The sequence below is a fragment of the Mauremys mutica genome, chromosome 2, assembly GCF_020497125.1.
Source record: "Mauremys mutica isolate MM-2020 ecotype Southern chromosome 2, ASM2049712v1, whole genome shotgun sequence".
In the NCBI taxonomy this organism is placed as follows: Eukaryota; Metazoa; Chordata; order Testudines; family Geoemydidae; genus Mauremys; species Mauremys mutica.
The window spans coordinates 256,812,571-256,840,226 of record NC_059073.1 but is presented as its reverse complement, the minus strand read 5'-3'; the positions used below and the strand labels follow the sequence as shown (position 1 = coordinate 256,840,226).

General features: G+C 39.5%; 1 protein-coding gene and 1 long non-coding RNA gene across 12 annotated transcripts in view; one reads left to right on the top strand and one right to left on the bottom strand.

Annotated features, from left to right (window-relative positions):
• CACNB2 (calcium voltage-gated channel auxiliary subunit beta 2) overlaps positions 1–27,656 on the bottom strand; it is a 426,320-nt gene that overhangs the window by 163,699 nt on the left and 234,965 nt on the right. Inside the window, exon 1 of one of the 11 annotated variants that reach the window (XM_045003342.1) lies at positions 25,673–25,720. The exons of the other annotated variants lie outside the window; for them this stretch is intronic. Coding sequence (XP_044859277.1) covers positions 25,673–25,705 — 33 coding nt within the window. The 5' untranslated portion in view covers positions 25,706–25,720. Of the gene's footprint in view, positions 1–25,672; positions 25,721–27,656 lie in introns of those variants that run through there. 11 annotated transcript variants of the gene reach the window in all.
• LOC123362843 lies at positions 15,234–27,335 on the top strand. Its single transcript, XR_006576597.1, has 3 exons — positions 15,234–15,284; positions 15,888–15,963; positions 27,206–27,335. It is a non-coding gene; the product is annotated as an uncharacterized LOC123362843 (long non-coding RNA).

The window sequence follows — 27,656 nt, the reverse complement described above, 5'->3', positions numbered from 1 at the left end:
CATTCCTAAAATGTTACAATGATCCAGCTTAATTTTGTGCTGCATGTACAAATCACACTGCTAAACAAGATTATTTTGCTAACGGCAAACACAGAGAGATGTAGATTTGCTGTAAAAATGTGGAGAACAGTGTACAGAGATGTCTGTAGAAGATTATAATTTAGAGACACTCTGTCATAAGGGACAGTATTATGAACATAGGAAAAGGCTGTGTGCAGCAGTTCACCAGAGATGTTCTCCGGTTTGTTTTATTAAAGTTATATTCATTTCTCATTCACTGGTTTGTTATTTAATGAATCTCAAGGTTGCTACAGACAGGACTTTGGAACTCTGCACAGAAGAACTTCTGTGCCCCCAGCACATGGGGACAGAGGGCCAAAGGGCTGGGCAAGCCAGGAAAATGGTGGCCCTAAGGTCAATTGGATCTGTACCTATGCAGGCCAAGAAGCTACTAATCACAGCAGAGAGAAGTATACTGTCCTCTGGGGTTATTAAAGCTGGGTGCAGGCTGCATCCTTCCCCTAGCTTCTCTGGAGCCCAGCCACTCAGGTTTTGTCCTGGTTCAGAAGGTTTACATTCCATTCTCCTGGAATATAGAATAGCTCTAGTGCTAGATGTTACCATGGTCTCTTTGGTTGCTCGGATGTTATTAGCATCAGCATTTACAGGAACCCATCTGATATTGGGCAGCTCTCAAGGCCAAATCCTGTTTCCCCCTCTCCACCTCACAGGTAAATCAGTGCTTCCCTTATTCATCATCATTACACTGACTCGTGCTCCCTTTCCTTAGCTCTTCACTTAAACACAGTATCGTTTATTATTTCAGATCTAAGGTATTATTTTGGAGTACGAACCCATACAAATTTAAAATATTTGTAGTTCCAATGTGGCTACATTGGAGTAGGTACTTCCCCTCTGCCTGCAGGCTATGGCTGTCTTATTAAATTCCTTCATGTTTGAAGTGTTTCATCCTGTTGCTGAATTTCTATTTGCTTTACTTGCATGTAGAAACTCCTTGATCAGATGATTTTTTGAGAGTAGGTCTTTTTCATTTTTCTTATGTCTTCTGATACCCCAGCACGCCCTGGATATAGAGTTGCCAGGTATCTGGTGTTTGAACGGTGTGTGTGTGTGTGTGTCTCTCTCAAATATATATGGGACGTTCCCCTCTGGTGATATCTGGACCGGTGATCCGCTAGGTCACTCCAATCCTCGACTCTGGGAGCCAGCCTTACCCTGCTCTGCTGTGAGAACCCCCACTCCTGGGCTGTTCACGCACAGCCTCGGGCACGTAAGATGCTCCTTGGACTGTGCAGCCAAATGACACTAGACAATATCTCTGGTCCCAGACACAACCTTAGGAACCGCTGTCTTGCAGACACCCAACATGACAAACTTTGCTTTGGATACCACACAATCATTTTATAAAGATGAACATGGGGGTGTAGGGTGTTCCCACAAGGTACTGAACGTCACCATATACAATCTGAGAGAGAGAAACACACACACACGTGGTGGGCGAGGTAATATATTTTATTGGACCAACTTCTGTTGATGAAAGAGAAACTTTGGAGGTCTGAGGAAGTTTTTAGATATATTCTCCCCATCTCAGATACAATACATATGGCATTTAAACATATTTATTCATCATAAAATAGCATGTTGTAGTATGTTTCCTTATGTCTTTATTCATTTAATGCTGACAAACTATTAAACCCAAAAGGATAAATTTATTCAAGTCCTCAGTTGCTGCAAAATGAAATGCTGTGTCTCAGTAAACTCCCCATAGATCAGCAATGACCAGAATATAATCCAGAGATATCCGTATCTGTGATATTTTCTTCTAGAGATCTAGGAAATATTACTTCTTTGAATGACTATTTGAAGGAATGCCACACTAACATCTTCATTAATATGATATTATTTTGAAATTATTCTATTTATATTAGAACTAGATTATCAGGGATCAATGTTTATGGAAAAAATACCAAGCCATTTATTTCCATAGTGCCATTTTGAATTTGTGAAGTAAACTAAACTGAAGTTAAAAAGAAAAGAGAGAGAGATCTTATATTCATTAAAGGGCTATTCATCAAAAATTCTTGGCTCCTTTGGTGCTGGCCATTAATTCTCCGTAGCTTGGCAACCACAAAGTCTAGTCACAATGTCCCTCTCAGTTCCTTGGCACAGGTCTTGGGGAACTTGGCAAAACACCCACTACGCTCACATTTACACTTCAAGGCTCAAAATCATGCTTTCCCACTATGACTATAGAAGGAATGTAATCAACTTCTAAGAGGTCAACTGAGTCCTCTGTATGTTTACAGAAACAGAGGTCTCTTCAAACTAATTGTCCTCTACCTTCATTGTTCCATCCACAAAGCACTTTTATGTGACATACAGACTGAAACTAAAACAGATGAGAAGTTTAGAGCAGGTATGTGGTTTAGAAAGACAATATTTTGCAGGAAACTACTCTCTTTTTACTCTTAAAATGGCCTTAGCAATTTGTCAGACAGACCCAGCTGGACATTAATAGCTTCCATAGCAGTTAATTCTGCCTTCAACTGTATGAAATGAGAGTTTTTAAAAATAGCCTTTGAGTTTGTAGAGGTCCTGGATCAAGCAAGAAGTGGAATGCATTCAGCAAACATATTTACATAAAGTCTCCACTCCTGTTTGGCTGTTCATGACAATGACAGACATGTTTTTGGAAAACAGGTCAGCTGCATGTGGAGCTCAAATTCATGACCTCAATAGCGGATCATTCATTTACAGGTTTGTTTTTAACATGGACATATGGAATTTTAGGGCCAAATTCAATGGTGGCACAAATGGTGATAAAAGTTGGTATTTCAGAGAAGTGAGTTTGTTGTTTGACTATTCTGCAGAGCGGTAATTTTGACAAATTTTCAAAGGGCTTTCAAAAGGGCACCTGCAAGTTTTAGCATTTTTAGTGGCTATTTAAAAAACAATCCCTTATAGAAATGGGCCTAAGTTGCACAGTTCAGAACCAGATCCAAACTTTCCACATGTTCTGTTACTTTTATTTTTCATTTGTATTACAGTAGTGCCTGAAGAACACAACTATGATAGGCCTCATTGTGCTAGGCACTGCCACAATCACAGAATAAATGTCAGTCCCTGCTCCAAGGACTTTACAGTGTGAAAGACAAAATGCATGTCCATGAGACAAAGAAGAGGGTCAGAGTAGGGTGCAGGAGGATTCAAGGAAACAAATATAATAACAGTAGAAATACATTTATCCAAGCCTCCATTCTCAGAGTAAATGGGACAACCAGCACACACAGGTCCAGAAGGGGGCGATCTCTCCTCCGGCTGCTAGATGGCGATGCTGCATAGCACTTTCCCATTCTCTGGTTTATCTGGATTTTTGATCAGACCCTGGTCCCAATTATATTGGATAAACAGGGTTCTGCTGTAATAGAATGTACAGTAACAGCGATCACAACTCATCTCACCTGTTTAGCTGTATTAGGTTGCAGTTTTCTGTGGTATGGAGGAGATAAATTTTGTAGAGAGATTTGGAGAAGGATATGTAGTGGCTTTAATGATTTCTACTGAGAACTTTTCTCCACTTGCAAAGTGCAAAGAAGAGGGTGATTGAAGCTGGCATTGGTGGAGTGAAGGCAGGACCTTGGTATCAGGTTGGATACTAGGGTTGGGCTAAATGATCGAGGGCTTTGAAAGCAAAGACAAGAAGTTTGTATCTGATGCAGTGTTGGGGTAGTCAGTGGAGGGATTTAAAGAGAAGGGTGATGTAGTCACAGCAACAAGGCAAGTAGATGATCTTACCAGCTTTATTTTGAATGAGGCTGCAGTCATCAGGGCTAGAGAGGAGGAGACTGCGGTAGTCAACATGCAAGATGATATGGGTGTGGACCAGAGTTTTAGCAGCATAGACACAGAGGAAAGGTCAGATCCTGGAGATGCTGTGCAGTAAGAAGTGGCAAGATTTAGACATGGCCTGAATATGTTGATCAAAAAGGAGAGGGCTATGTCAAAGATAAAGTCAAGATTATGAGTTTGACCAACAGAGAGAATGGTGGTGTTGTCTACAGTGATAGAGGAAAGTGTGGAGAATGGAAGGCTTTGGGGGAAAGATCAAAAGCTCAGTTTAGGCTATATTACATTTTAATCGATGGCTGAACATGCATGAAATTCCATCAGAAACAAAGGCTGATATTTCAGTTGGAGGGAGATAGCTCTAGAAGAAAGAGGTAGATGTGTGAGTCATCAGTATAAAATAGGGAGTTAAAGCCATGTTTGAAGAGTATATCATCCAGAGACAGCGTGTAGAGAGAAAAGAGCCCCTCAGAGCCCCCTTCCTCCCAAAAAGAAGAAACTGGGACACCTCCTGCCCCTAAAGACAAGAATGAGGGAGCAATCTGGAAAGTAAAAGCGAATAATGAAATCCCAGGGATGACGGAATTTTGAGAAGTGTATGGTTAACAGCAACCTGAAGTTTTGTTTCGTTTCAACAACCCATTCAGAATTACCAAACTTGGATGTTAATTGAGATCCAAACACCACAAACTTTGAGAAATTTGGATCCTGTCAACCTCTATTGTTTAATTACATTTTGCCACATGCTTCAAAATATATTCTTTGAAAATTTAACCCTGAACATTGTCCACACTGGAGAACTTTAAAGAAAGAAAAAAAGTGACTTTATTTTCTGCCATACTTTACAAATATTATTTTCTCTTTATTATGTAGAATCACTATTTCAAGTTCCTTTCTCTAGTCTAATATTTTAAATCTAGTTCTGATGACAACATTTAATAAATATTGTTGACATCTGATTTTTTTGCTCCTTGTTTAAACATCAGAGCATTGCTGATCTTCAGTATTTCATTTTTCAGAACAGAACATTTACAGATGCAGTAACTTAGATAAGGTCTCTTTATTTTTAAAATATGGTTGTAAAAGTCTCTTACTTTTGCTGCTCTTTACTTCTCCATTCTAAGTATTTCCACATGCTAAACATCTTACCTCTCTCCATTAATCCTCATCAGTTAGTTTTGTAAAGTCTACTATACTCCAAAGAAACTGCTAACATATACTAATCCAGTTGCCAAAAACAAACAAAAATCTACCCCAAAGAGAACTACATTTTTTTCAATCCTCTGCTCAGGTCATTTTCTGGATCATCTGACTTGTACAACGGTCATCTTGAGTGTCTGTTCATGATCCTTTGGGAACAGCAATAAATTATTGTAGTGGAATGAAAGACTATAACTTGATCACCATTTGTATCAGTGAGTCTTTCCTATTAATATCTATGTTTTACCATATATTGACGGTTAAGAAACTGAATCATGTTAAGTGTCCATTAACTCACTTTTCTCTTTCACAAGAAGAGAATTTATTTTTATTAGATATCTGTTTATTTGTATCATTCCTATTTCCAGTTTACCAGCCATTCAATATTAATTTTACTCTTACCTGTGTCACTGTTATTGTAATTATGCACAAAACCAAGGCGCTTAATACAAGTGGAGATAGATCATTTGTTTGCAAGATTACCCAAAATAAATGTGGAAGTGGATTTCTTCCAGTTTCAGAGGGGTAGCCGTGTTAGTCTGGTTCTGTAGAAGCAGCAAAGAATCCTGTGGCAAGTCATCCGAAGAAGTGGGTATTCACCCACGAAAGCTCATGCTACAAAACGTCTGTTAGTCTATAAGGTGCCACAGGATTCTTTGCTGCTTCTTCCAGTTTGACATGCATCAACTCATCTACAGACCACTATGCAGAATATGTTTTAGACATCTTCACTAATGTTATGTGGCAGTAGCTATGAAAAACAACGTAAGCAATTTAAAGAATCAGATTGAGAGAAAATTAGGGCCAGGCCCATGTGTAACAGACACAGAGTGGTGTCCTTTCTCTTTTCTGTACAGAGGTGAGCACGAACCACCAACTTTAAACAATAGTTGCACAACACAGTAGCTGTGATATCACATAAGAACGGCCATACTGTGTCAGACCAAAGGTCCATCTAGCCTAGTATCCTGTCTTTTGACAGTAGCCAATGCCAGGTGCCCCAAAGGGAATGAACAGAACAGGTAATCATCAAGTGATCTATCCCCTGTCACCCATTCCCAGATTCTGGCAAACAGAGGCTAGGGACACCATCCCTGCCCATCCTGGCTAATAGCCATTGATAGACCTATCCTCCATGAATTTATCTAGTTCTTTTTTGAACCCTGTTATAGTCTTGGCCTGTAGCACATCCTCTGGCAAGAAGTTCCACAGGTTGACTGTGCGTTGTGTGAAAAAAATACTTTCTTTTGTTTGTTTTAAACCTACTGCCTATTAATTTCATTTGGTGGCTCTTAGTTCTTGTGTTATGAGACAGAGTAAATAATACTTCCTTATTTACTTTCTCCACACCAGCCATGATTTTATAGACCTCTTTCATATCCCCCCTTAGTTGTCTTTTTTCCAAGCTGAAATGTCTCAGACTTATTAATCTCTCCTCATATGGCAGCTATTCATACCCCTAATAATTTTTGTTGCCCTTTTCTGAACCTTTTCCAGTTCCAATATATCTTTTTTGAGATGAGGAGACCACATCTGCATGCAGTATTCAAGATGTGGGCATAACATGGATTTATATAGAGGCAATATGATATTTTCTGTCTTATTATCTATCTGTTTCTTATTGATTCCCAACATTCTGTTTGCTTTTTTGTCTGCCACTGCACACTGAGAGGATGTTTTCAGAGAACTATCCACAATGACTCCAAGATCTCTTTCTTGAGTGGTAACAGCGAATTTAGACCCCATCATTTTATATGTACAGTTGGGATTATGTTTTCCACTGTGCATTACTTTGCATTTATCAACATTGAATTTCATCTGCCATTTTGTTGCCCAGTAACCCAGTTTTGAGAGATCCTTTTCTAGCTCTTCACAGTCTGCCTGGGACTTAACTATCTTGAGTAGTTTTGTACCATCTGCAAATTTTGCCACCTCACTGTTTACCCCTTTTTCCAGATTATCACAGACCTTTCCTAGTCTAAAAATAGGGAAACGCTGTGTTAGCTCACATATTGTAATGTGTTAACTGTTCATAAATGTTAGCTTTTTATTGGACTACCCTTTATGGGCTACATTGTCCTTAAACCTAATGCTGCCCCCCAGGAGAACAGGAAGTAGTTAGTGCTCCCCATCCTGCCAATGAGCTGTGTAAAGGCTACCTAGACTGCAGATCCAAGAGAAGGCAGCAAGAGAAGAGGCTACATGCCCAATCCTCCCCCCTGCGCCCACAAGCAATGTGGACAGGAATGAGAGGAGGGTGGCTCCAACACCCTCACGTGCTGAAAAGCAGTGACATAATCCCTCCAGAGCAAGGTGAAAGCAGAGATGAATTTGTGACTGAGTCATAATTCCATTTTGGTACTCCTCTTTGGTAGTGCATCTACCCACCTCTCGTACACAGGGCTGAGCCTAAAAGCCCAATCTAACCCCTGTGTGTTATATTATACTTATACACACACATATACAGTCACGACAATTCACATGTATTAAGTAAATATAATTACAAATAGGTGAAAAGGGGAGTATTTAAAAATAGATTTTAAAAGACAAATCACTCAAGACAGCTGTAGAAAATTGTATTTAAATCGGTAGGGCCTACCAAATTCACAGTCCCCATTTTGATCAATTTTGCGGTCATAGTTTATCATGATTTCAGCTATTTAAAACTGGTGTAATAATTGTAGGGGTCCTGACCCAAAAAGGAGTTGTGTGGGGGGGGAGGGGGGTGTCACAGGGTTATTATGGGGGGCGGGGTTCGGTACTGCTACCCTTACTTCTGCACTGCTGCTGGTGGCGGCACTGCCTTCAGAGCTGGGCAGCTAGAGAGCGACAGGTGCTGGCCAGGAGCCCAGCTCTGAAGTCAGAGCCACAGCTAGTAGCAGCATAGAAGTAAAGATGGCATGGCATGGTATTGCCACCCTTACTTCTAGGCTGCTGCCTGCTGAGCTGAGGCCTCAGTCAGCAGCCATCATTCTCCGGACGCCCAGCTCTGCAGGCAGCAGCACAGAAGTAAGGGTGGCAATACCATGCCAGGCCATCCTTACTTCTGTGCTGCTGGTGGCGGTGGCTCTGCCTTCAGAGCTGGGCGCCTGGCCAACAACTGCTGCTCTGAGGCAGCCCAGCTCTGAAGGCAGCACTGAAGTAAAGGAGGCAATAGCGTGACCCCTCTAAAATAACCTTGCGACCTCCTGCAACTCCCTTTTGGGTCAGGACCCCCAATTTGACAAATACTGGTTTCCCCCGTGAAATCTGTATAGTAGAGGGTAAAAGCACACAAAAGACCAGATTTCACGGGGAGAGACCAGGTTTCACAATCCATGATGTGTTTTTCATGGCTGTGAATTTGCTAGGGCCCTATTGATAGTACACCATTTCTATTAATCATATAGGGTCAGATTTGTTCACAAATGCATCAGAGTAAATCTGGTGTAACTCCACTGAAATCAGTGGAGTTGCTCTGGATTTACACAGGTGCAAATGAGAAGAGAATTTTTAAATGCAGCATTAAAAGGAAGAGAAGGAAAGACGATTAAAGACCTGAACTACAGATTTCAGTAAAGTTGAACTCAGGAAGGTGTCATCTAATGAAGACTGTGGCTCTGAATCTGCCATCAATACATGCTAATCTGATAGGACATTAGAATGTCAAATGAGCTACAATAAGAAAATACAAAGAAAAACATAAAAGGGAAAAAAAAGTTCATGTGATATTTCTTACCTCACTGATGGAACATTTTAAAGAGAGTCTGAAATGCTCAAGTCTATTAAAATGGAACAGGGACTCTCAAATTGAAACATGCAGTGAGTTTTCTGGGTGTTAAAATGTTCACATTCTGACATAAAGGAAATGGATCAGGAATGGACTTCTTTCAGAGTCAATAGTGATGATGTGAGGGAAGAAAATTAAATTGAAGGAGACAGACAGGATATACTTTTTTCACTGCAGCAGGTATCAAAGTGTCTTCAACTGTCTGCCTAATTATTTGTTGGAACAATACAAAATACTAGCAAAGAAGACATACTGATCTACTACTGCCAATCCCAAGTGTTCATAAATCACCAATCAAGAACTAAAAGAATAATGTAATTGGCTTAAAAACCATGAGATTTAAAAACAAACAAACCAGATTTGGGGTTCCTTTTATTTGTCTTTTGGTTTTTTGAGCCTTGAAGGATCAGGTTTTCAAACTTTTCTCCACAACCACAAGAGCTATTTTTTTTTAAATAAAAGCTGAGATTCTCATGTAATAACATGAGCCCAGGAGCTGAGTCATATTATTAAAAGCAATGGTTGAAATTACTTTACTCTGGTTTCTTCCTGTCCTACATCTGTGTCAAAAGAATATGAAAACAGGTTGTAGTCTACTATGTAGCAGGGCCGGCTCCAGACCGCAGCGTGAAGCGCGCGCTTGGGGCGGCATTTTGCCAGGAGGGCAGCAGGCGGCTCCGGCGGACCTTCCGCAGTTATGCCTGCGGGAGGTCCGCCGGAGCTGCGGGACCAGCGGACCTCCCGCAGGCATGACTGCGGAGGGTTCGCTGGTCTCGCGGCTCGGGTGGACCTCCCGCAGACGTGCCTGCGGAAGCTCCACCGGAGCCGCGGGACCAGCGCACCCTCCGCAGGCACGTGTGCAAGAGGTCCCCCGGAGCCGTGGGACCAGCGACCACCAGAGCGCCCCCCGCGGCGTGCCGCTGTGCTTAGGGCGGCCAAATTCCTAGAGCCGCCCCTACTATGTAGTATAGAGATCTGAGAGAAAAAGTTTCATAATCCTGAGCTATTGCCATGGAGACTTTCATAACTTCAGAGTGTGACTATTAGCATTTCAGAAGAATTTCCATTTCTTTGACTTTTAACAGTGGACGGAATTCTCCACAAACAAGTATTAACAAATGCCAGGAACTGGTTTGTAATAATAAATGTGCTATGTGATAGCAGCTCATTCACAAATACTGCAGTTTTAGAAGTGATATCACCACAGAAAAAGATTAAGAATTAAATTATACCAGCCCAAAGTTAAACAATTCCTATGGATTTTAAGGACTCAGGCAGCTCTGCAAGATTCCCCATGTGGAATTTCCTTTCAATGCAGCCCTCATGGGATTTCTGGCCATGTGAAGGAAGCACTGCCTATCATATCTGCAGAGATTAGGGATCAGACAGAATGGAAGCTTCACCTGGTATCTGATAAAATTCACAAACACATAGATTAGGGAAATGATAAATAAGGCTATGTTTTAGTCAAAGTCACGGACAGGTCATGGGCAGTAAACAAAAATTCACGGCCCATGACCTGTCCATGACTTTTACTATATACCCTTGACTAAAACGTGTGTGGGGACTTTGGCGGAAGGGGGTGCTGCGGGTGCTTGGGGGGGCGTGGGTGTGGCCCAGGAGGGGTGCTGTGGGTGCTCGGGAGCAGGAGTGTGGCCCAGGGGGGCGGCGGGTGCTGGGTGGGGTTGGCGGGGGTGGGGCAGGTTCCCTACCTGGCTCCTGAACTTCATGTGCTGCCTCTGCTCCACCCCAAGCCCCGGTTCTGCAGCTCCCATTGGTTGCAGCTCCCATTGGCTCTCCCAGCAGCAGCTGATGTGACTGGCCCAGGGGCTGCCTGAGCTGCTCATGCGGCCCCCGGGCAGGCACACCAGCCGCTGCAGAAGTCATGGATGTTCCAGAAAGGCACAGAATCTGGGCCCTCTGTGACAAACACGGAGCGTTAATGATAAATAATGAAGAGGACAAGTCAATGATACAGAGCGATCTGGACAACTTGGAAAGCTGGGCACAAGCTAACAATATGCATTTCATGAGGTCAAGTGTGAAGTTATATAGCTAGTAACAAAGAAGGTAGCCCACACTTACAGGAAGGAGGACTCTATTCTAAGAAGTAGTGACTCCAAAAAAGGCATGGGGTTCTTGGTAGTTAATCAGCTGACCTTAAGCTCACAGCATGATGCAGGAGCCAAAAGGGCTAATGCAATCCATTGATGTATAAACAGGGGGATATTGAATAGAAGTGGAGAGGTTTTCATCTTTGTATTTGGCACTGTATTTGGTATTTTAGATATTTGTCCTTATCTGTGCAGGGACTATCCTTTCTTGGATATCTGCATCTAGCTCATTGTGCTTACTATCATAATTTAAAATATTTGTTTAACAATTTCTTCTGAATAGGCTTCATGAATCACTCATTACCCCAAGTGCATTGGCAACTTTTGAACATGCCTCTCCCCTAAATGGAAGAAATTATTTGAAAAGAAAGGTTGAAATCCTACCAAGAAAGATCTTATTAAAGACTATTTGGCTTGCTGATGTTTAAATATTAACCACCACAATAAACAGATATTGTACATCAGAAAACAATAGATTGCATCAGTATTTAAAATGCCAAATAATTCCAGTGCTAACCACTTGTGTTAATGCTAATTTAGCATTACAATGTATGCATTCAGATTAGAAACATGTTGTGTTGTAAATGACAGTGTACAAACACTTCAACATGATAAATGAAATCCCTAAAGGCTTTCACTCATTTCTCAGTAAGAAGTTTCTATAATCATAGGTTCCTATGTTCCTGTAATTTCACCAGTCATTACACCCAAATTTCCTCATTTTTCCTCCCTACATACTCTTCATTAGAACATTAATCTGTGAAGAATACTTACCAAAAAGAATCTAACATTGCATGGAAATTGTTATTAAGACATGACAACAAGACCTTTGTTTGCTAAAAGAGGAATTCAGAGTTCTTATGGAAAAAAATCACTAAAATTCCCCACTCTCCCTTTTGGTATTTCTTAGTACTCATTTTCAGTCAGTTCTATTTGGCTCTGAAAGTAACATATAGTATATGTAATTTAAAACAAGTTAATAGTGTATGGCAACTGCCAAGGCCTGAGGGCATGCCAATTGCCCAACAGAGTTAGTTTAAAATCTACAGTAGAGAACTCTTCACAATATAAGATGCAGGTGGTCTTACTAAATATATAAGATAGATGAACACATCTTTTATGTATTTTCTAAAGGTCAATGTTGAGTGACAACAGACCTATAGTTTAGGTCTTGTAAACACATCACAAAAAGGTTCAGCAAACCTATTTATTAGAGCTGGCTGGAAAATGGAAATCCTTTCAAGGGGAAAAATTGTGTTTTGGGGAAAAAATCATCCCAAATTTGGACAAAGTCAAAAAACACAAAATATTTTGTGGCAAGTGATTCCTGGGGTTGAGGTGGAGGGTTGGGATGGGGTCTGTATTTAGAAGACCAGAAACAGATTTTTTTTTTAATTCCCTTTTTGCAAAAATCAAAATTTTGCACTGGAAAATTTTCTATCAGAAAATCATTCAGATAGAAAATTCCCTAAAAACTTTGCCATCTATCCTTACAGCTAACTTACATCAATCTACTTACATGGCCTCCAATATGCAGAATCTGAACACCTCGTTCTTTTAAAAAATAGAAACCATCACTAAGATAAGGCAATAGCAAAATTGGGTTATGCAAGCGGTGTAGATTTTCGGGCCTTGTAAGTCACTTCTTGGTTGGAGCAGAAATCAGTGACAAAGTCAGTGTATTTTCCAGTAAACCTGTACCCAAGTCTTGTTTATTTGAACGAAGGTGGTCATAAACCACCTTCTTGCAGTAACCTCAATTAAGGCTCCATTGCTCAGTCACCAAGAAACAGCTATTTCCTATACTTTGTCTTTCCAGGATTCTTATTCTTGACACATTGTTTTGTTTTTCCTATCTCAACCCGTGGGTTTTATCCCTGGAAATCCCTTACTGCAAAACTGCACACAAGGTCTCAAAAGGTGGCCTAGCAATACAGTTGCTCTGCAACAAAAGAGAACACACATACGTTTGACTGTCCATCCAGACAAAGGAGAGCACTTTAATCCACACAATCCCTTTATTGACTGTATGTATGGCTACTGCATGGCATAATTCTTTCTATGGAGAGTTTAATCCTGAGAGCTCAGACACTGAGGAGTCAAAACATTCATGACATTAGTAGTACCTTTTTTGCCATAACACTGCTTTAGTTAGGCAGGTCCAGCTCCCATTCAATTCAAATAAAGTTAAATCAAAGTATCTGAAGGCAGAACCAGGTCCCAAGTCCTAAGAAGTTCACAAAAGGCTGGAAACAATTTATTTTTCTACATACAAATCATTGCCTTACTTTTCCCTTTTGCATAAACTTGATACTATCTCTGAACCCTCCGTTACTGACAGAACTCTTTTCAGAGGGGTAGCCATGTTAGTCTGTATCAGCAAAAACAACAAGGAGTCTTTGTGGCACCTTAGAGACTAACACATTTATTTGGGCATAGCGGCCGGGTGATCCCGGGTTGGTTTTGGTCTGATAAATGCATGCATCTCTGGAGGTCAGAACCCTGTTCTTAATATAACCTCCCTAAAGCATTGACTGCAAGGTTTTTGGAATTAGGAGTGAAAATAGATGCAGCTGTGCAATAGAAAATACAAAGCTCCATTTGAGTGAGTGTTACACAAAAAAGAAACCAATCTACTGTCTTGGCAGATACATGGACCATCAGAGGAAGCCTTTTCAACCACATACTTTTTGTCCACTTAATAATTCCCCGTGGTTAGCACAACTGATAGATATCATTTTAGGAAATAAATCATACCCAACAATTAAAAGACAGACAAGGACTATTATCTTTATCTTCGCTTGGTCTCTATGTTTTTTTGGAATAAAGGACAGCACACTTTTCATTATTTAAAGTAGATAATGTTCTGCACAATTGGAAATTATCACTTTGAAGGTAACCAAGATAAATTAAACTACATACAGCTCACAGGACAAAGAAGTATGCCCTATCACTAAGTCACTTGTCTTTGAGCAAGAGAAAGTCAAAGGAACAAACAAAAACCCCCATACCAAGTCAAGATGAGAAAAGATACAAAGTAAATATTCTGAGTACATACTGGTTTCAGAAATTTGCTATCAGAAAAAAGTTGCTTGGTTTATTCTCCTTTCATGTAAATTAAAATAATTTGAATCCAATTATTTACTAATAACCTCCTAGAGTGACCCATATAGTGTATTGATTTGACAAACATGATGTAAGAGGTCACAATGAATTTTGACATCTAGTTAGCTCCTCTATTTATTTGCAGAAAAAGTGCTCTCTCATCCACAACAATATTTGTCTGGTCTTAACCCACATGGTACAACTGCATATAAATTGAAGCTGCAACCACAAATCTAAGTTGTACTTGTGCCTTCATAAAGGTCTTTTCTACAGTTCTGCTCTCAGTCCTGGTCAGAGGTGACTGAAAATGGAGCAGATAAAAATCAGAAAATTGACCAAATATATTTTTTAAGTGAAGATTCAGGTTGGTTCCTATTTTACTGAATCAGTTCACCCAGCAATAGGATTCCATTAGCACTGTACTTAAAACTGTGAATTAATTTGGAACTAATTAGTGAATTATTAATAGAAATATTTGTCTTAAAAAAAGTCATTAGCCATTTCCCACCTGATCAAACCATACACTTCTCTGTTTTGATAAGTAAGCAAATGATATAGTTTCAAAAACACGTAAAGTCTGTCCAATCAAATCCAAACATACTCTTTTTAATACTCATCTTGAATACCACTATATTTTTTAAGGCAAACTTATTATTATGTAGAGCCCAACTACCTTTGGTTGTGGCCAAGATAGCTTGACTTGACTCACAAAGATACAGGACATTGCAAACTGGTTCTGGGTTTTTTTTGTTTTTTTGGCGCTCTTGTAAAATAGATCCTTACCTATTAAGAGAATACTGGCATGTGCACCACATAGAAGTATTTTATTCTTTGTAAGATCAGATACATGGCATGATAATTTTCTTTTGTCACTGAAAATGTTATATTATTGTGGCATGTAAGGTTTCTTATGAAAAAAATAGCCCCCTCCCATCTGTGTATAATGTATTGTATAGGATAATAAAATCCACACATGTACCTGATTAAGTATTTAATATCTAATTATTGACAAATTCTGGGTCAAAGTAATTAAATAGAGGAGAAAAATTCACAAGTGTAGTCCTACTGTTAGATCCGTTGTTTAAGCAACAGACATCTTGTTATAGCACTTAACAAGTTCAAAGTATTTTACTGATTAATCATCTCAGCCCGTCAGATAGTTTATTATTCTTTTTTTTCAGATGGAGAAACAGAAACAGAGATCAAATGATTTTTGCAAGGCCACACAGGTAGTCATTGATATACGTAGAATTAATATCCAAGAGTTCCTGACTCCTAATCCTGTGCTGATTTCTCTAGATGAGTGTTTTCCAAACCAGAGGATGGTGTAGGATGCAAAGAACTAGCTGGGGTGAAAAAGGGAGTGCAATTGTTCTTCAAAGCTTGTTTTTCTTTTTTTCTTTTTTTTAATAAAACCTGTAGACCTTATTGTTGTGAAGAAAACCTTCTGCAGCCAAAGTAAAGAGGCACCACATTTTTTCTTTTAATTAGAAAAAGTAGACAGGGTGAGAACAGTGGGAGCCTCATGGGGAGGGGTCAGTGCAGTGGGGGGAAAATGGTTGAAAACAACTGGTGACAAAATAATTCTCATACTTCTCCTAAAAATAAGAATTTATACACACACAGAAAAATGGGCCAGAATATCTTAATTTGATGTAAACCAGGAGTAGCTCCATTGAATTACACTGGCGCAGGTACAGCCAAGTGAGAAATCTTGATCTATTTATATTAAAAATGTACATTCCCAAAGATACATCCTTCCCCATGGCATCATTCCCGTGACTGTGTCAGAGATATCTAACCTGTGTCTAACTGCGTCTTTATTACCTCAGGAAGCCCCCTAAAGAATGTTCTGGAGGAGCCACTGGCTGAAAGGGTGTAGCAGCATAGCTCCTGAGGATAACCCAGGTAATGTAGAGCAGGGTTAAGGAGCAAAACAGAGGCACTGGGCTTTTGCTGATACTCCAGGAGGTGCTGGATTTCCACCTAATCTTGGGATATCCACAGGTTCAGAGAGCCAACCCTCTACCTTCTCTGGTGGGAGGTAAATCTTGTGAGGTTAACAGCAGAGTTCACAGTGATGTTTGTTCTTTGTCCCTGGTTTTCCATTGGGATGGAGTGGGATGACATGGCCCTTAGTCACCTAACAGGATTCTGGCATACTCTCATTTCAGTGAAAAGTAGAATTACAGTCTGTTTCCAGGAAATTCCAGAGCTGGGAAGTTACTTTACAGAGCAAGGACTCTGTGACCTAGCTTAAGAATTCATATTTATATAGCAGTTTACTGACATTTTTGATTGATATCAAGTTTAGGACACTTCTTGCTTAGGTTCAGAGGCTGTTTTGGAAGAAATATACTGGGCCTACTCATATAAACCTTACCAGAGCTTAAAATCTATTGATGTCAGTGGGAGTTTTGAGTGTAGAGATTTGGGCCTCCACAGCTTACAGCTGGTTGAAGGTAGAAGAAACTGGCCCACTTTTGTTTTGGGATAAAATGAGATCCTCTATCAATGCTTGTTTATGTGGACACAGAAAAAAAATTAGATGCACACAGCCATAGTACAGTTAAATGCAGAGGCTGAAACTGTATTAAAACCCTTAACCAATGGGAACCATTCCCCTCAACTACCCTGTAGGGCTGTTAGAGTGTGGATTTAATCTGGGCATCAATGGCCCTGCATTCCACAAATGTGAGGGTAGGTATATGGGCACTGTCCCTGCTATGCCCTCAGGCCTGCATAGGGACCCTACCTGGAAGCCAGAGACCAAACTTGTTGCTTCCTAAGGTAGAAGAGATGAAATGACGGGAGCTTGAAAAATGTAACTTGGAGGCTCATGCCCAAAGAGACAATTGAGTTACAGTGACCTTGCATTGGACCATTTTTAATACACCAACCACAACAATACTGCAATAAGGGTAATTTAAATCCCCAAACAAGACTCTGGATATCAGATGGAAGGTGGAAAACAACCACACATCCTGTTCTCATATGGGAAAAAAAACAGCAACAAAGAGAAGCAGCCCGCAACCTTGGCAGGAGAGAGCCAGTCATTTGGCCCATCATGCTCCCTCCCCCACTTTGGTCCAATCGCAGCAGGAGTGGACAGGGCAGAATCCAGCACTCCATGCCATGTGAGATAGCACAAGGAATTGCCATGGCTATAGAAGTCACATCTCTATAGAATCATCTACACATGTTAGAATGTATCTGTCTTTCAAACACAGTCCCTTTGCTCAATACATCCTGTTTTAAGAATCTTACCTTTGTACATATCCCAAAAACGTATATAACTTTTTTTTGGAGAGAACCCAGTTTCGAAACAATAGTATTCAGCACCTGCTGTGTACACAGATTTGTATTTCCATTAACTAATTAAATCTCTCATGCTCTCAGAGATGACCAAATACCACCCCCATTTTACAGATGGGGAAGTGCACAGAGTGTGTAAGTGACCTGTCTAAAACCACATAGTCATTCAGTAGCAAAGCTAGGATTTTAACTCTGATGCTTCTGGCTCCCAATTCTATGCTTAATTCACTGGAACATGCTCTGCCATTCAAATTACATTCACGTGTCCCAGGGCCGATGAGTGAGGGGGGGGAAGCTGGTACAAATTACTGGGGCCCAGTGGTCCGGAAGGGGGCCCAGGGCCCGGCTTCATCAGTCCTGTTTAGCCGGTCCGCCCTTGCTGTGGGGCCCGAAAAAAATTTTTCACCGGGACCCGAACCCGCTCTTGGCGGCCCTGCGTGTCCCTTACATACTCCACACATCTATTTTCAGCTGCATCATATAGGTTATACAATAAGATGCACATGGAAAAGTCATTCCAAAATTTTAAGCTTAGATATTTATAGATTTTCTGCCTCAGGTAATAAACAGATTTGTGCTATTAAAATGAAACCTGCAATCCAAATGAGCAGGCTCATTTATTAGGCTACAAAGGAACAATCCTGAATTCTAATTCAGTTGATTTACAGTTTTATTTAATCTGCATGATAATGACAGATTACTTCTGATGAACAGAGGGGTGATCACTCTTCTTTTCCCTGTATTTCCCATTTTTAGACTTGATTATTTCTAACCTCTGTGCCCTGTTTTCACTTAACATATTAATTTGTTAATTAGAGGTTGACTCAACATGAGAACTAAAATGTATCAAGTGCTACAAGATCTGACCTCTAGACTTCTTCGATAGCAAAAAAAGAGATGTGAATCTTTCTTTTCTCATGGCAAAATATGCCCTATAAATTGTCACATCTCAGCAAAGTGAGACTGCAATTATTACTTTCTTGTCATTTGTACAGCTGGATAATTAAGGGGGCTCAAAAGGCAGGGGTTTGAAAGTGGCATATAATTCGACTGCTGCAAATTGTCACATCCAAGTTCTTATTTTAGGATCAGTTTTGAAATGCATTGGGTGGATTTTCATGCATTTACACATACACACAAACGGAAGGTAATAGCAACTTCTCCAGTATGGCTTAAAGAACATGAAATTGGCATCCATCAGCATAGTTTACTTGCTGTTGTGTGAGAAACTTTCTGATATATGAGAGGAATATGTGCAAATTGCAGAGAATTGAAGAGTCTGGAAAAAAGAAAGAATCTATCTATCTTCAAACAAAATCAGGCCAACTTATTAATACAGATAAATTAGAAGGATTTTGAAAACTATGGAGACTACAGTTAAACCTGTCTCAGGAGAGTTGTAAATTACAAAATCTGAATTTACAAAGCAGATAACATATACACTGACCTTGGGAAAAATATGACTAGAGCTAGCATGCCTCATAAAATACAATTTTGAATGCATGAATCAAAGTTAACACTGAAATGATAAAGATGTTTGTACTGTTCCTTTTAAGGACAATTTGAATGAAAACGGGAGGAACAAATTCTACTGTCAGATATGCCAGTGTAAATCTAGAATAACTTCAACAATTTGAGGAATTATTTAAAAAAAAAGGAGAGAGTTCAAAAGATATAGCTTGGCTACAAATGTTTACAGTCTTTAAACACCAAGGAAGGAGAGGAAATAGTTAGCAAATGTAACTAGAAGTAATGGGATGAAACTAAGAAAGGGAAAAATTATACTGAATATCACATGTAAGTTCCTGAGAGTGAGATCCTTTAGCCTACGCAATAATCTCCCAAGAAAAGTCTCAGAAGTCCCATCAACTAGCACATTTAAAAATCAGACTGGACACAACAAATGGAACAATACTGCATTGTAAAGGAGCTAGGAGGCTGGCAGGGCTTCTTAAGGTATTTACAATATGGGCTAATGGAATATGAAAGTGGAAACAATGCAGGAAAAATGAAATGTGATCATTTCCAACTGAAAATTTTGACTAAATTGATATGTTCACGTATAACATTTTGATTTAGTCAACTCAGCATTTTCTGATGAAAAACTGTTCTTTTGGAAAGTTCTAGTTATTATCTAATTAGACCTCATTCAGACATAAAAGGAGCCAATTTTCTATCATACGAAGGTGGCAACAGCGTAGTTTGCAGATGTGCATTTAAAACGAAAAATGCTAACAATACACTTGCCCTGACATGTAAAATATCTGAAGGGAAACAGATATTTGTTAAGCAAATTATTTAACTAGGAAACCAAACATATTCAATTTTAGCCTCTCATTTCTAACTACACACACAAGTTGTAAGTTACAAAATGAATAGTAATATTTTGTGGTAAAATGTAGTACCATATCTCTGACTAGTACAATCCAAATTCAATTACCTGTTCTTTATTTAGACAGTGGAAGCTTTACAAAGGTAATGAACATCACTTCAAGTTTTAGGAGCTAAATTATTTTCTTTCCTTACATCTGTTTCTGAACTGTCATATACAGTGGGCTTTTCTCATTTGCCTCTATCTGTTCTGAAATTAATGAAGAGTTAGAGGCAAATAACGAATTGTCATATATACCTTATCCTGTCTGACCTTAAGAGAAGCATATCTGATAACAGAAAACACCAAAGGGAATATAACACAATGATTTTCCTAAAACAAAACACAACAATCAGAAGCAGCTCTGAGACACCACTCCAACATTTAGGTGTTTTTTTAAAAAAGAAATCCCTAACTCTATTGCCTCTGATCACCTTACAAGAAAACAGACACATGTAGTCTGTTGTAAGCTGGTTCTCTGTAGCTTTACCAATGGCAGAGAAGAATGTTTGGCATTTAGTATTAGGTGTTGCATCTCACTGATGTTTTGGGAAAGAGAAGACAGCGGGAGATTGTCTTGTATTTAGACTTGAAGACAGATTTGTGATCATTCTTATCTCTTGAAGGAGTTTCATAGCTAAAGGTCAATCACAGAAGAGCTCTGTCTTCATGTCAACTCTTATGAAATTTACCTTTGTTGTGGACAACTCAACTGTCCCTGGTTATAAAGAAAGAAGTGGTCCTTCAGGTAGTTTGGACTCACTTGGTTCAGATATGTGAAGATTAGTACCATGCCCTTGTGAACTCAAATTTGTATTAATTTGGGATTGGGGCAAGGGAGAGAGATGCCTCCAGCCTCTGGTGCTACTTAGTAAATGGGCTGCTGCATTCTGGAGCAAACAGGCACATTTTCAGTTGTTACATTTTCTTTCCCAATATAGGGTGTCACAGTCAGGTCAGAGTAACTCAAGTGAGGAATGAATGCTCCTACAGTGTTATTGAGGATTTTAACAATGTATCATTTGTCAAGTGTGGCATGAGGTGATAAATTTAATTTTCCTGAATAGTGAGAGTGGCCAAAATTCCCTGATATATCTTTTGAAAATGATCCTGGAGCAATATTCTGTCCTTCTAGCCACAAAAACATGTTGGCTGACAACAGAAAGAAAAATCTCCTGTCAGATATCTGAGACTTATTCTGCATAGATTAAACAAGAAGGGCTCCAAGAAAAGTTGAGGGAAAGAGAAAGTCAGTCAGAAAGAGACAGGGAAAGAGATTTAAAAAGACTCAGATTTTTAATAATATATAGGGAAAGAACAGAGCTCCTGTTCTAAGGGAAAGAATAGAATTACAGGGGTGAAATCCTGCCACATTAAAGTTGATGTGAATTTTGCCATTGGAATCAGAATTGCACCCCAGAAGTTTCCATTTCTGCAAGAACAGACAACACATTTATCTATGGTGATTTCAGGTAAAGTTATCTTAAAGATACATTATAAAAGCTATACAGACTTCATTTTACTGAAAAGTTGTTACTCAAATTTAGCTACATTAAGCAGGTTTAAAACAAACAACACACAGTCAACCTGTGGAACTCTTTGCCAGAAGATATTGTGAAGGCCAAGACTATTACAGGGTTCAAAAAAGAACTAGATAAATTCATGGAGGATAGGTCCATCAATGGCTATTAGCCAGGATGGGCAGGGATTGTGTCCCTAGCCTCTGTTTGCCAGAAGCTGGTAATGAGTGACAGGGAATGGATCACTTGATGACCTGTTCATTCCCTCTGGGGCACCTGGCATTGGCCACTGTCAGAAAATAGGATACTGGGCTAGACAGACCTTTGGTCTGACCCAGTATGGCCGTTCTTATGTTCTTAATGTTTTCAATCTTATTGTCTTTAATTTTATCATTAATCTCAGGTCTTGTATGTTAGAATCAAATTTTACAAGTACTACTGAAATACCTCAGATTCATTTTTTAACATTATTTCAAATAAACACCAAACTTAAACTTAAAAGAAAATCTACAGATTCTGTGCTGTCACATTTTTGGCTATAGTTTGTTGTGTAACAACTCATAGGTAATTGTTTGTGTGGGATGACAATATAAGTGTCTTTTCCTCAATGCAGAACATATGGCTTCTTAAACTACAGATTCATACAGAAAACTAGATACTCACTTGCCTATTAAGAATCCTGAATCAGTACATCATGTTCTAAAAATTTTCTGTGTGCGATTTCAAATTACTTCATGATTTTTAAGCAGAACACCCAATTATAAAGTCAGAACCAATTAGGAGTTCTGCCTAAATACTAGTGGGATGATAAAGTCATGCATGAAATAATTTTAAATTTACAGTTCTGCATAAATCTGGAGCATATAGGTTTGTCAAAAATATGTTTGTCCATGTAAACTCAGCAACAATTTGTAACGTAGGTTCTGGAATTGAAGAACTCAATCTTTCAGACATGCTTGTTCACTTAACAACAAATCTCTGAGGATAATAGCAACTTACTATTTCTGTAACATTTCAAGCTTCCTTCAAGCAATAGCCCACTGTAAATATTGAAATGTAGTTGCTTTTTATGACTTTCGTCTCTCTCCCTTGCCAAACCTCAGGGAATTAAATAGCGTTGCTTCCCTCATCCTCCTACATATATCTAAAGAGGATACTTGGCTTTCATTAGGTTATGGTCCAAAATCTCAACTGTGTTCCTAAATCCTTACTTAATAGTAAGAAAATTCTCAGGATTCCGTTACAATGACCGCACCGGTACCACACCTATAAGCGGGGCTGGGAGGGGACACTTTGTCTGTGTGGCTGAATGAAGGGACCAGTGTTTTACAGCTGGGGCAGAGAGAGGTCAAACTGCTGCAAAAGGGGACAAGGGGTGACACTGACTCATCTCATGGAATATGAATGGGCAGAAGAGTTTAAAAGGGGCAGCCCATGTGGTGAAACCCCTTTTCACATGGAGCCGGCTGAGGCAGCACCCACCTTCCCTCCTCTTTAGGTGGTGAAATACCAAGTTTGGTTTAGACCTGCTATGGGCATTGCACTAGCCCATTTTTAGGGGGACTAGGAAGGAATTTTTCCCTTACCACCAGATTGGCCTAGGTCAGGGGTGGCCAACCTGAGCCTGAGAAGGAGCCAGAATTTACCAATGTACATTTTCAAAGAGTCAGAGTAACACGTCAGCAGCCCCCCCTATTAACACCCCTCTCTGCTCCCAGAGCCTCCCAGCCCCACTGAGCAGTGCCTCCTCCTCCTTCCCCGCACCTCCCAATTGGCTGTTTTGTGGCGTGCAGGAGGCTCTTGTGGGGGAGGAGTGAGGGCATGGCAGGCTCAGGGGAAGGGGTCGAGTGGGGGCAGGGCCTGCAGCAGAGCCAGGGGTTGAGCAGTGAGTACCCCCCGGCACATTGGAAAGTTGGCGCCTGTAGTTCCAGCCATATATTAACATCTGAAGAGCTGCATGTGGCTCCGAAGCCATAGGTTGGCCACCCCTGGCCTAGGTGGAGTTGAGGTTTTTTCACCTTCCCCACAGCAGGTTCGGGAAAGGCTTTGTTGACATGTGGCATGAAGGGAGTTAGGCTATATGTGATTATAAGTGTGGGGCAGATGTCGAGTGCAGGTACCCCATAGGAAAGTTATACAGTGACCGGATAAATGACCTAGTGAAGGACTTAAGAAGGAGGTGTTGGTTAAAGGAACGGAATGGGGTGTGCATGTTGGGGCTTGGGGCTCTTATGCTTGGTACAGTAGGGAGACAACCTTCCTTTCTTATAGCCCACCTTAACCCTCCTACAAGGAAGGGCCCAGCAATGGATTGGCTGGGGGACCTGGATGTAAAAAGAGAGGGGCTGGTGGAAGCCCCCTGGGAAGTTACTGAATGAACATGGGGTTACCTGCATTGTACACTTTAATCTGCTGGGTTGTCCCACATAGCTCATAATAAAAGTTGCAGCCTGATTAAAACCATATCAAATGTCTCCTGTCCTTTCAATATAGCAGGAAAATGGCTCATTCATTTTGGGCCTCATTTTTCACTACCTGGCACTTTGTATAGTAATTTAAACTTGTACAAAAAGAGTACAAAGAGGGTGTAAAATGCTACCAAAATCATATCATGTTGTACCCACTTTGTACTGGTGTAAATGACTACACAAAATGCAAGAGAGTGGAAAGTCAGTCAGTCTCTTTAATGTCTTGCAATTAGAACTAGAGATTACTTGTTCAATTTCTTAGTTATTAATGAATCAATAACATAATGGCTAAAATTAAATGCTGCAACTTTTCAAAAACATTTGCAAAATTAATGATTTAGCCAAGAGTATTGCATGCTATAACAAGGCTTGGAAGGATTCGATTTTTTTGGTAACTACTGGTAAAAGTTGATTTCCCTAAGTACGCACAAACTGATGGAACAATATTTCCATTTATCATCAAAATTTACAGATAGGCAAAATAAAACTCTAAAGTAGCATTTTTTATTATGTAAGAATAGTTATTTTGTCTGTTTTGACACTAAATGTAATTTCTGATGTCATTGTCTCACCCCCACCCCCATCCCCATAATTTCCAGCTACTGTAAAACTTCAAATAGATAAAAATAGAAAATGCTTAAAAACAAACATTCAATATTATCCGTCAAAATTACAAACAAAAAGCAAATCTAATTGTGCCCAACCTAGTTATAACTGGACACAATATTACTTCAAACTATGAGACAACAGCTTCATCTGTAATTGATTTGTCTGCTACAAGTTCTTTTCAATCTATTTTGTCAGAATATGTGAATCTTTGTGTGACTTAAAGCAATTCAATATATTAACCCCTGCTTTTAAATGATCTTCTCATCTGTCTTCCTGTAATGATTGAATAAATTAAAATATAACCAATCACAAAAAAAAGCATATCTACTTAGAATTAAGAAAAATGAAAAACAATGCATTTTAAATAATCAAATTAATTCCTTGAGACTGTGGAAGTATCCAGAGCACAATAAATGGAGCTTTCAGACTTCAGGAAAACAGTACACTTAAGTAACTTGAGTAATCAAAACCATAAGCATCTGCTCTGCCACTTGAAAAGCAGAACTTTATTTGGATGTACTGTAGGATAATTTTCTTTATTAAAGGATTTTGGTTGTATCATCTTCCTCTAAAACCTGTTATGTCCTGATCCTGATCCTGCAGTGAGTTCTGTGGGTGTACAGGTGTCCATCAATGCTGAATACAATGCAGCATCAAGGCCTCAGTCTGTAAAATACACAGACATCTTATCCCATAAAAGTAGCAGATGACATAGGAGAGACCCCCCCCCCCATTTCCTCTTACTACGTCTTTATTTAGATTTTATTTCACACAAAGATTTAGGCAGAGAGGGTGCCAGATCTCATTCCATTTTTTAAATAAACTGTTGTAAAGACAGATTTAGGTATTAAACTGAAATGTTCTGAAGTTATCTACAAAACAGTTTTCCAGTGTTTCTACACATATGTAGCCAAATTCAGACCTGCTGGAAGTGGGTACAAATACTTGGAAGTCAGTGGAGCCGTATCGAGTTATGCTATGGGCCAAATCCTGCTCCACTTATTCATGTGTGCAGTGCTGTTGAGCACCGTGCTGAATTCGGCCCATATTAGTCAAAGGATTCAAATCTATATTTATAGTTGTACTAACACACATCACCAAAATATGACAGATATAAAGGCAATTTAATTTTAATCTACCAATTTGTACTTAACTATTTCAATATTTATGCAAAATCTATTTTTTTAACTGCTAGAATGGAAGAATTATGAATAAAATTAGAGTAATTTATTCAAGTACAAAAACAAAATAGCATTGATCAGAAATTCAAAGCTGTATATTAAACTTTTGAAAGATACTCAACACAATAAAAGCACATTTAATTCACATCTTACCACTTCATAATCGTCACTGCCATAAAGATACATATCTGCACCTTCAGGATCTTACATGTCCATAAAGTCCTAAAGCAAGAGCGAAGTGTATCTTTAGTGTCTAAGTGATACAGCTTCTACAGCTGGAATAGAGTTCCAGTACTTGTTTCCCACGCTCAAAATGCTCTTTAAGTATTGTTCTCAGAGTCAAAAACAAAACCTCTTGCTGTAAGCAGTTAAGGAAATGGTCTGGCAAGCTACACCAGTAAAAAAAATCCCACAAAGAAAAGCAGCAGCAGCAGTGGCAGCAGTTAGGATGTGTTATGTTAATCCATTACTACGAGCAGAGCAATGCAGGGGCTGAGCTGTGGTATTCATTTAGGGGTCTGTTCTTAATCACATGTTGCTGGCCTTGTATTGATTGGTTGCAAAAGGAGCCAGTGTAGTGAAAAGTAACTAGAACTCTAGTGACGTATTGTGATGAGACAGAGAGCTCAGTGATATCAATGAAGTACCATTTCTATTTCTTTTATTATGAACAGACACTTAACTGGTTTGTTTGCAATAAGCATGTATAAACTCTTGGAGTAAATACTGGACTCCGATGAAGCACTCAAAATATTATTGAGAAAAAACAATTTAACTTCAAGGAATCAAGAAGAGTAGACACTTTTCAATTTTCAAACTAAATGAGCTTGCCAAAATTCAGCCCTTTGTTGACTTCAGGGGACCTACACCAATGTATATGAAAGCCAAATTCACCCCCCAGCACCGTTTCTTCTTTACTAGGGTGGTTTATGTTAATTACATTCAAAGTTCATGACTCAAATGTAGGTTGATTCTACAGTGGTCTGCTAGTGAAATACAAACAGTGTGACTTCTCTTTTTCAAAGTGCCATCACATCATGACAGAAAAATCACACCTACTACCTCAACATCAAGGGAAAGTGTCCCAATCTACAGCACTGGGATTTGCACTTGTGGGATATGGAACCCCCTGGTGTCAAGTCACAGAACCCCTACCAAAGCAGACTCTGTTAGAGTTGCACAAATGCCACCTACTGATGTCAACGGCTGATGTCTGAGTACATATAAAGGAGTGCAACCCTTACCCACTCAAGGCAAAGAGCACTAGGAACCTCATGCCCTCTGTTTGACAGATCTTAGCCCCCTGTTTAGATTAGTTTCCTTTTTCTGTCCATGCCACTAGTGGGAATGCAGAGAGGCCCTTGAAGTAGACTTATGTAGTGAATGGGTAACCACTGAAAGAGGAAATACTTGTTTAAGCATAGATCAAGTATTAGTTCATACAAATAAATGTTTGGCCTTATCTCTTTTATTTGGTGGGTTTATCAACTTTCATATCCTCTTAGTTCTGAAAGGGAAAACGCCGTTCTTTTCCAGGGATGTTTCAAATGGTGTGGCTCAGCAAGGCCACAGCTTGTAAATATTCTCTGAAAATCCTCACTGTAGCAGCTGTATTTTATTTAATTCCACTTTTGTAGATATATACGTAACATTTACTAATACATTTTTTCTTACATTACTTAGCAGGACAGCCTGTTCTCTGATGTGCCTGCACTCTCTCCAGACTAAGAAAAGACTAGTTCTACATCATATAGCCATGGTGGACCAAACATCAGTATCCTAGAAGCAATACGTCTCCCCAGTTTATAATTTTGCCTGTTTTTTGATTGAGCCTGGTTACTGGAGCAGAGGACTTTTTTTTTAAATAAAAGTGTGAATCCCAATTAATTATTGTATGTGTCTAGCAAGTCCTATAAAGGATTTTATAAAGAAAACACAGCAACCTGAATCTCTAGGCAGTTGACTAATACAGTATGTGGTGCGCCAATTCACTGATATTCTCTTGTAATCTGATATCAATAGTTTGCCCATTCCACTTTTATTTTGATATGACATCAATACAACCTAAAACAGCTCAGCTGCTTCTCTCTCCTTGCCCTTCTTTCTTTTCGAGATATCATTCTACACAACGCAATGA